This window comes from Bison bison, unplaced genomic scaffold (assembly GCF_000754665.1).
Source record: "Bison bison bison isolate TAMUID 2011002044 unplaced genomic scaffold, Bison_UMD1.0 scf7180017864320, whole genome shotgun sequence".
In the NCBI taxonomy this organism is placed as follows: Eukaryota; Metazoa; Chordata; class Mammalia; order Artiodactyla; family Bovidae; genus Bison; species Bison bison.
This window is the reverse complement of record NW_011494892.1, coordinates 876496-887245: the sequence shown is the minus strand read 5'-3', so window position 1 is coordinate 887245 and position 10750 is coordinate 876496. Positions and strand designations below refer to the sequence as shown.

Below are 10750 nucleotides of genomic sequence, written 5' to 3'. Positions count from 1 at the left end.
AAACAGGAGATGGCAAGAGGGAACATTGACATTTTAGGAATCAGTGAGCTAAAATGGACTGGAATGGGCAAATTTAACTCAGATGACCATTATATCTATTACTTTGGGCAAGAATCCCTTAGAAGAAATGGACTAACCCTCATAGTCAACAAAAGAGTCTAAAATGCAGTATTTGGGTGCAATCTCAAAAACAACAGAATGATCTCTGTTTGTTTCCAAGGCAAACCATTCAATATCACAGTAATCCAAGTCTATACCCCAACCAGTAATGCTGAAGAAGTTGAAGTTGGACAGTTCTATAAAGACCTACAAGAAATTCTACAACTAACACCCAAAAAATATGTCCTTTTCATTATAGGGGACTGGAGTGCAAAAGTAGGAAGTCAAGAGATGCCTGAAGTAACGGGCAAATTTCACCTTGGAGTTCAAAATTAAACAGGTCAAAGGCTAGCAGAGTTTTGTCAAGAGCATGCACTGGTCACAACAAACACCCTCTTCCAAAAACACAAGAGAAGACTCTACACATGGACATCACCAGATGATCAATGCCAAAATCAGATTGATTATGTTCTCTGCATCCAAAGATGGACAAGCTGTATTCAGTCAGCAAAAACAAGACCAGGAGGTAACTGTGGCTCAAATAAGAAACTCCTTATTGCCAAATTCAGACATAAATTGAAGGAAGTAGGGAAAACCACTAGACCATTCAAGTGTGACCTAAATAAAATCCCTTATATTTATGCAGTGGAAGCGATAAATAGATTCAAGAGATTAGATCTGATAGACTGAGTGCCTGAAGAACTATGGATGGAGGTTCATGACATTATACAGGAGGCAGTGACCAAGACCATCCCAAAGGAAATGAAATGCAAAAAGGCCAAATGGTTGTCTGAGGAGGCCTTACAAATAGATGTGAAAAGAAGAGAAGTGAAAAGTAAAGGAGAAAAAGAAAGATATACACATTAAAATGCAGAGTTCCAAAGAATAGCAAGGAGAGATAAAGCCTTCCTCAGTGATCAATGCAAAGAAATAGAGGAAAACAATAGAATAGGAAAGACTAGAGACCTCTTCAAGAAAATTAAAGATACCAAGGGAACATTTCATGCAAAGATGGGCACAATACAGGACAGAAATGGCATGGATCTAACAGAAGCAAAAGATATTAAGAAGAGGTGGCAAGAATACACAGAAGACCAATACAAAAGAGACCAGATAACCACTCACCTAGAGCTAGACATCCTGGAATGCGAAGTCAAGTGGGTCTTAGGAAGCATCATTATGAACAAAGCTAGTGGAGGTGATGGAATTCTAGTTGAACTAGTTCAAACCCTAAAAGATGATGTTGTGAAAGTGCTGCATTCAATATGCCAGAAAATTTGCAACACTCAGCAGTGGTCACAGGACTCGAAAAGGTCAGTGTTCATTCTAATCCCAAAGAAAGGCAATGCCAAAGAATGCTCAAACTACCACACAATTGCACTGATTTCACATGCTAGCAAAGTAATGCTCAAAATTCTCCAAGCCAGACTTCAACAATACATGAACCATGAACTTCCATATGTTCAAGCTGGATTTAGAAAAGGCAGAGGAACCAGAGACCAAATTGCCAACATCTGTTGGATCATAGAAAAAGCAAGAGAGTTCCAGAAAAAAAAACATCTACTTCTGCTTGAGTGACTAAACCAAAGCCTTTGTGTGGATCACAACAAACTGAAAATTCTTAAAGAAATGGTAATACCAGACCACCTTACCTGCCTCCTGAGAAATCTGTATGCAGGTCAAGAAGCAACAGTTAGAACTGGACCTGGAACAAAAGACTGGTTCCAAATCAGGAAATTAGTAGGTCAGGGCTATATATTGTCACACTGCTCATTTTACTTATATGCAGAGTACATCATGCAAAATGCTTGGCTGGCTGAAGTACAAGCTGGAATCAAAATTGCAGGGAGAAACATCATCACCATTATGGCAGAAAGTACAGAAGAACTAAAGAGCCTCTTGATGAAGGTGAAAGAGGAGAGTGAAAAAGCTAGCTTAAAACTCAACATTCTGAAAACCAAGATCATGGCATCTTGTCCCATCACTTCATGGAAAGTAGCGAGAGTTTTCACTTTCTTGTGCTCCAAAATCACTGCAGATGGTGAGTGCAGCCATGAAATTAAGATACTTGCTCCTTGGGAGAAATGCTATGACCAACCTAGACAGTATATTAAAAAGCAGAGACATTACTTTGCCAACAAAGGTCCATCTAGTCAAAGCTATGGCTTTTCCAGTAGTCATGTATGGATGTGAGAGTTAGACCATAAAGAAAGCTGAGTGTCAAAGAACTGATGCTTTTGAACTGTGGTGTTGGAGAAGACTCTTGAGAGTCCCTTGGACTGCAGAAGATCCAACCAGTCCATCCTAAAGGAAATCAGCCCTGAATATTCACTGGAGGGACTGACACTGAAGCTAAAACTCCAATATTTCGGCCACATGATGGGAAGAGCTGACTCATTGGAAAAGACCCTGATGCTGGGAAAGATTGAGGGCAGGAGGAGAAGGAGATGACAGAGGATGAGATGGTTGGATAGCATCACAGACTTGATGGACATGAGTTTGAGCAAGCTCCAGGAGTTGGTGATGGACAGGGACACCTGGCGTGCTGCAGTCCATGGGGTTGCAAAGATTCAAACATGACTGAGTGACTGAAGTGAATTTTCTTTAAAGAAACAAAAAAGAAAGACTGTCTTTTCCATGAGAGGTGGCAACTCCCAGTCAGACTGACCCTAAAAAAACCAGCCATCCTGGGATTCACTACCTACAGCAGCTATAAGGCCTTAGCTCCCAGCTGCTGTTTGGGATTCATCACATCTGTCCCCTAAACCTGTGAGCACAGCCTAGGGACAGGGCTCACTCTCAGCTTCCTCTGAAAGGAAGGGTGAGCCCAGGTTGTGTGAAAGTGAAATCTGGGTCCTCATCACATGGAAGATACTTTGACTCACCATAGTAGCAGTGAATGGGATGTTGTCAATCAGGGAGGATGTGATGCCTGAGACCCAGACCACCAGGATGATGGCAGCTGTAAGGCGCTGATCTTCGGGGACCATCTGAAAGCAGCAGATAAAAGTAGGACTGTTTACCATAGCTGCAAAAATCATACACACACACACTGAGGATTTGTTGGTAGGACACGGGGGACTCCAAAGAGATAACAGGGCTCCTGTTCCTTCCTCTTCCACACAGGAAACCAAAGGCAACTCTGGTGTACAAACAGCACTATCTGGACTTTTCCAACACCTACCAGGAGCCTGGGACAGAGTCTATGAGTAATTCAGAGTAGTAACTCCAAACCATGCTCAAACCAACTAACCCTTGGATCAGTGTGGGGTGAGGGGAGTGCGGAAAGCAGAGTGTCCCTGTTCCTGATGACCTGATGGGACACCAGATGCCACACTAGGCACACTGACCTCACTTCCTGGCAAAATCCTTGGGTTAAGACCTCTGTGCATCACTTACTCAGACTACTGTCTCAATTGTTCTCCTTCCTAGAAAGGTTTCAGCTAAAGGCTAATAGAAAAATTGCGAGCATCTGTAATTATATATTCCTTGAAAAAAGTCTCTTTTCATCTCTAGCCTACATAGGCTAAAACAGGTTCCCTGTTATATTTTTTACATAATGAATGAGATCTATTCTAACTAATATTTTTTTTCTTTTTTTACAAAAATCAAAGGAATGGTGGCTGGAGCACATTATATTTCAGTATTCAATGTACCTTTATTAGCAAAGCAGTCTGTTCTCCAACATATTCTATTAAGTGGAGATGTGCCAATGCCTAGAAGAAATAAATGTATGATGAGAATCAGTTTTAAACTGAGAAGAAATGCAAAGGCTTAAAAACATATCTTTAAAATGAAAGTAAGTGAACATGGGCTCTCATTGCTTATAAAAGATCAAAGACACAATCTAAATAAGTTACTCTCATATGGATACTGAAGATTCTTCAAGATGAGAGCAGAGTGGCACTGGGAGGAACTTCTGCCAGTTCGCATTAATACAAACATTAATTTGTATTAGAGTCCATGTTAAATTTAAATTTGGATAGAAAGCCATTTCTTTTTAAGACCACTGTGGGGAAGACCTTCAAGAGGGCAGAGTAGTAAGACATGAATATCACCTTTCTCCCCACAAATACATCAAAAATACACCTGCTTGTGGAACACCTCTTACTGAACACCAACTGAGAGCTGGCAGAAGACCTCGGACTTTCAACAAGGACAACTTATCTCCACAAAACAGGTAGGGTGAAAGAAATGAGAAAAGAGACAAAGGAATCCAGATAGGACCTGTGCCTCTGGGAGGGAGCTATGAAGGAGGAAAAGTTTCTGAACACTTGGAAACCTTCATGGGCAGGCACATAGGAGAGCTTTGGAGCCTCAGAGGTGAGCACAGCAATTGGTGTGCAGAGGGAAAAGGGAGAGAACTCTGCACAGAGGTCAGTGCTGGCCAGTTCCCACTAGTTTGAGATGTTGTCTGCATGTACACAGGGCAGGTGGGGGCTTGGTGCCAGGGCTCAGGCTTCAGAGGTCAGATCCCAGGGATAGAACTGGGGTTGCCTACCACGAAGACAGTCTGAGGGGGCTAGTACTACATAGCTGGGGAAGTCAAGGAAAAAGCCTGGGCCTGCCACAAAGGCAAGAGATCATTATCTCAGGGACCCTCAAATTTCACGAGGTCACAGATGACAGGACCACACCTCTGCAAGTGCCAGAGACAAGTGCCAGCGGCAGTACAAACTGCAACTGTTATCTCTGACCCTAGAAGTGAGTGTTTCAGGCACTGCCATTGCCACTGAGCTGTGAGCAAGCACAGGTCACTGCCCATACCTTCCAGGGAGCTTGTGCAGCTTGGCACTGCCAAGGGACCCATGACCTGGAGCCAACTTCCCTGGGAGAATGCAGTTTGCCTCAGGCTTCTGCCACCACAGGCACTACCAACACTTCCCAATTGTGTCTGCTGTTTCCCTCCCTCCCCCTGGCGTGAGTGAGCAAGTGAGCCCTAATCAGCCTCAGCCGCTGCTTTTGCCCCTTTTGTCCGGACAGGGAACAGACAATGGAGGGTGGCCTACAAACAGTAGGACAAACAGAACTTGGACAAAAGCAAAGCTGAGCACCAGGAGCTGTGTGACCAAACAAGATGAAGGGAATTTGCTCATGCAGTGACAAGAGTAGTGGAGTAAATCCTTGCAATTGTCTTGGTAAACTCTGCATCTGGGGAATATCTCAGTAGACAATGAGTGTTCCCATATTTGAAGCTGTGGAATTCAGGGGCAACTGTGAACTTTGGAAGCAAGTACAAGGTAAAATAATGCCAAATCAGAATCTGAGCTGGCCCCACAGTGCCCACAGCAGGTCTAGAGATGTTCCTAGAAATATTGGAGGACGTCCTGAGAAGATAGATTGGCTGGAGCCTCACTGTGGGGGCAAGGAAACTGACAGCTGAGGCCACAGGAAAATTGTCTTCTTACTACCACTCTTTATCTCTCTATGTATATATGTAATTTTTTTCATTTTGTTTTTTATTGTTGATTTTTTAATTATTGTTTTTTACTTTTTACTTTTTATTTTTTTATTTTCTTGCACATTATTTTTAAATAAATGTATTTTATTTTTCCCCTATTTCTACTGTACTTTTTCATTATATTGCATTTTTCTATGTTTTTATCTTTTTCTTTGTTTTACTTTGTTTTTAATCTTATTTTTAACTATATTTTATATTTCTCTATTTTTACTTTACTTCCTTGTTGTATTTTTCTCTTGTTTTCTTCTCTGTTTTGTTTTTACATTTTTTCTTTTGTTTTATTGGTGTATATGTTTCATGCTTTATTTGCCTTTTTTTAAGTTTACTCTCCACATTTGATTTCATCTTGGTGCTATGTTTTTGCTAATTTATCTTTCAGTGTTTTACATTTATGGGTTTCTTTTTTGGTTCAATAGCTCTCTTCTTTTTTGTTTCCTTTTTTTTCTTTCCTCTTCTTTTTGTGAGTTTGAGTGTGCATTTCTTTGTGTGTTTTTGTTTAGTTTTGTTTAGTTTACTATATTTCTTGGGGTTCTGTCTACATGTTATTTTCTTATTTGATTGATTTTTTTCTTTTTCTTTATCTTCTGTGCCAAGTAGTTCGTGGAGCCTTGGTGCTCCAGCAATGGGTTGGACTTGAACTTTTAAGGTGAGAGACCTGAATCCAGGATGTTGGACCACAAGAGAACTCCTGACCCCATGGAATATTAACTAGAGAAAGTTCTTCCAAAGGTCTCATCCCAACACTAAGACCTGGCTACACCCAACAGCCAGAAAGTTCCAGTGCTGGACACCTCATGCCAAACAACTAGAAAAAAGGAACACAACCCCACCCAATAGCAAACAGTATAGCTTGAAGCTATACTAAGCTCACAGACACCCCCTCCCCTACAGAAAAAAAAAAAAAAAAACACTGGATGCACCACTGCCCATTAGAGGGAACAGATCCAGTTTCACCAATCAGAACATAGGCACCAGTTTCACCCACCAGGAATCTATTCAAGGCACTGATCCAACCCCACCCATTAAGGGAAGACCCCACAAGTAAGAGGAACTACAATCTTACATCCTGTTGAAAGGAGACCCCAAACACAATAAGTTAAACAAAATTAGAAGACAGAAAACTTGCAGCAGATGAAGCAGCAAATTAAAAATCCACAAGACCAAACAAATGAAGAGGAAATAGGCAGTCTACCTGAAAAAAATTCAGAGTAATGATATTAAAAATGATCCAAAATCTCAGAATGGAGGCACAGATAAATAGAATTGATGCATGGATTGAAAAGATACAGGAAATGTTTAAAAAGGACCTAGAAATAATGAACAATCAGCAATGAACAACACAGTAACTGAAATAAAAAATACACTAGAGAAAACTAATAGAATAACTGAGGCAGAAGAATAGATAAGTGAGCTGGAAGATAGAATAGTAGAAATAACTGAAGCACAGTAGAATAAAAAAGAAAAAGAAAGGATGAGAAGAAATGACAACAGTCTTAGAAAGCACTGAAACAACTTTAAGTGCACCAACATTTGAATTACAGGAGTCCCAGAGAAAGAAGAGAAAAATAAAGGGCATAAGAAAATATTTGAGGAGACAATAGTCAAGAACTTCTCTAACATGGGAAAGGAAATAGCCACCCAAGTCCAGTAATCCAAAAACAGTCCCATACAGGCAAACTCAAAGAGAAACACACCAAGACACATATTAAGCACAAACAAAAGTTAAACACAAACACACAAAAATATCAAAAGCAGCAAGGGAAAAGCAACAACATACAAAGGAACTCCCATAAGGTTAACAGCTGATCTTTCAGTGAAAATTTGTAGGCCAGAAGGAAGTGACAGGCTATACTTAAAGTGCTGAAAGGAAAAAAAAAACTACAACTAAGATTACACTACAAAGCAAGGATCTTGTTCAGATTCAATGGAGAAATCAAAAGCTGTACACATTAGCAAAAGTTAAGAAAATTCAGCACCAGCAAACCAGCTTTACAATAATTGCTAAAGGAACTTCTTTAGGCAGAGAACACAAGAGAAGAAAAACACCTACAAATGCAAACCCAAAACAATAAAGTAAATGGTAATAAGATTGGACATATTAATAGTTACCTTAAATGTTAATGGATTAAACACTCCAACAAAAAGACATAGACTGGCTGAATGGATACAAAAAGCAAGACCTAGATGTATGCTGTCTACAAGAAATTAACTTCAACCTAGGGACACCTACAGACTGAAAGTGAGCCTGGAAAAAGATATTCCATGCAAATGGGAATCAAAAGATAATTGGAGTACTATAACTCATATCAGATAAAATAAACTTTAAAATAAAGACTATTACAAAAGACAAAGAAGAACACTACATAATGATCAAGGATTCAATCCAAGAAGAAGATATAGCAATTATAAATATATGTGCACCCAACATAGAAGCACCTCAATACATAAGGCAAAAGCTAACAGTTATGAAAAGGGAAATCAACAGTACCACAGTAATAGTAGGGGACTTTAACACTCCACTCACATCAATGGTCAGATCATCCAGAGGAAAAGTTAATAAGGAAATGCAAGCCTTAAATGACCCATTAGACCAAATCAACCTATTGATATTTTCAGGACACTCCATCAAAAGAAGCAGAATACACTTTTTTTCAAGTGCACATGGGAGATTCTCCAGGATATATCACATCTTGGGTCATAAATCAACTATAAATTTAAGAACATTGAAGTCATATCAAACATTTTTTTCTGACCACAAAACTGTAAGATTAAATATCAATTAACAGGAAGACAAATACATGAAGGCTACTCAATACACTCCTAACTAACCAAGAGGTCACTGAAGAAATCAAACAGAAAATTAAACAATATCTATAAACAAATGACAGGGAAAGCATGACAATCTATAACTTATGGGATGAAGCAAAAGCAGTGGTAAGAGGTAAGTTCATAGCAATACAAACCTAACTCAAGGAACAGGAAAAGATCAAATAAATAACCTTACACCTAAAGCAACTAAAAAAAGGAGAAGAGCAACAACAACAACAAAACTAAAAGGTAGTGGAAGGAAAGACATCAAAGATTGGAGCAGAAATAAATGAAATATACAAAATACCAAGCATTTTTATGACAACAACACTAAGAGATTAAATATAAATTAACGGGAACACAAACACATGAAGACCACCCAATACACTCCTAACTAACCAAGAGGTCATTGAAGAAATCAAACAGAAAAGTAAAAAAATAATCTATAAACAAATGACAGGGAAAACATGACAATCTATAACCTATGGGATGAAGCAAAAGCAGTGCTAGGAGGGAAGTTCACACCAATATAAACCTAACTCAAGGAACAAGAAAAAATCAAATAAACAACCTTACACTTAAAGCAACTAGAAAAAGAAGAAGAACAACAACAACAAAGCCCAAAGTTAGTGGAAGGAAAGAAATCAAAGATTAGAGCAAAAATAAATGAAACATATGAAATGTATGTGAAATAAATGAAAAAGTAATAAAGATCAATAAAGCTAAAGCCTAGTTCTTTGAGAAGATAAAACTGACAAACCATTAGTCAGAATCATCAAGAAAAAAAGGACTACACAAATCAATAAAATTAGAAGTGAAAAGGGAGAGGTTACAACAGATAATGCAGAAATGAAAAGGATCATAAGAGACTACTACAAGCAATTATATATGATGGAGAAAAGACAGCCTTTTCAATAAATGGCGCTGGTAAAACTGAACAGCTACTGGTAAAAGAATGAAATTAGAATACTTCCTAACACCATATTAAAAAATAAACTCAAAATGTATTAAAGACTTAAATGTAATGCCAAAAACTATAAAACTAAAACTCTTACTGGGAAACATAGGCAGAACACTCTTTGACATTAATTGCATCATCATCCTCTTTGATCCACCTCTTAGAGTAATAGAAATAAAAACAAAAATAAACAAATGAGGCCCAAAGATTTTTCACAGCAAAGAAAACTATAAAAAACTGAAAAGACAACACTCAGATTTTGAGAAAATATTTTCAAATAAAACAACTGACAAAGTATTAATCTCCAAAATACAGAAGTGGCTTATGCAGATAAACAAACAACTCAATGAAAAATGGGCAGAACATAAAATCTAAAAAAAAAAAAAGGGCAAAACTTTTCTCCAATGAAGACATACAGATGGCCTACAAAAACCTGAAAAGATGTGTTGCTCATTATTAGAGATACTCAAATCAAAACTACAATGAGGTATCACCTTACACCAGTCAGAATGACCATCATTAAAAAAATCTACAAACAATAAATACTGGAGGCTTTGTGGAGAAAAGGGAACTCTATGCACTGTTGGTGGGAAGTGAGGTTGCCACAATGGAGAAGAGAATGGATATTACTTAAAGAACCAGGAAAGAAACTACCATGAAAGTGAAGTCACTCAGTCGTGTCCAACTCTTTGTGACCTTATGGACTGTGGCCCACCAGCCTCCTCTAGTCATGGGATTTTCCAGGCAAGAACACTGGAGTGGGTTGCCATTTCCTTCTCCAAGGGATCCTCTCAATCCAGAGATTTAACTCAGGTCTCCCACATTGTAGGCAGACTCTTTATCATCTGAGCCACCAGTGAATCACATATAATGCAGCAATTACACTACTGGGCATATACCCTGACAAGATCAGAATTCAAAAAGATGTATGTACCCCAATGTTCATTGCAGCACTATTTACAGTATCCAGGACATGGGAGCAACCTAGATGTCCATTGACAGAGAAGTGGATAAAGAAGTTGTGTTAAAATAGACTGGAATATTACTCAACCATGAAAAGGAAGGAGTGCTAATCAGTTGAACTGAGGTGGATGAATGTAGAACCAGTTATAGAGAATAAAGTAAGTCAGAAAGAGAAACACAAATATTGTATATTAAATATATACGGAATCTAGAAAAATGTTAGTGATGAATCTATTTTAGGGCAGGAATAGAGACAGACATGGAGAACAGACTTGCAGACACAGAAGGAGAAAGAGAGGGTGGCAAGAATTGAGAAATTAGTATTGATATACATACACTACCATGTGTAAAAATAGATAGCTAGTGGGAAATTGCTATGTAACACAAAGCTCAGCCAGGTCTGTGACAGACTAGATAAGTTGGATGGGGGCACATTGGGAAGGAAGCTAAAGAGTGAGGGG

The 10750-nt window shown here is 38.8% G+C and overlaps 1 protein-coding gene across 1 annotated transcript in view; it reads right to left on the bottom strand.

Moving 5' to 3' along the window:
* Positions 1-10750, bottom strand: part of OCA2 (oculocutaneous albinism II) — a 285385-nt gene that overhangs the window by 39083 nt on the left and 235552 nt on the right. The window contains exons 20-21 of the mRNA XM_010852989.1: positions 3756-3815; positions 2985-3089 (exon numbers count right to left, since the gene is read on the bottom strand). Coding sequence (XP_010851291.1) covers positions 2985-3089; positions 3756-3815 — 165 coding nt within the window. The remainder of the gene's footprint in view (positions 1-2984; positions 3090-3755; positions 3816-10750) is intronic.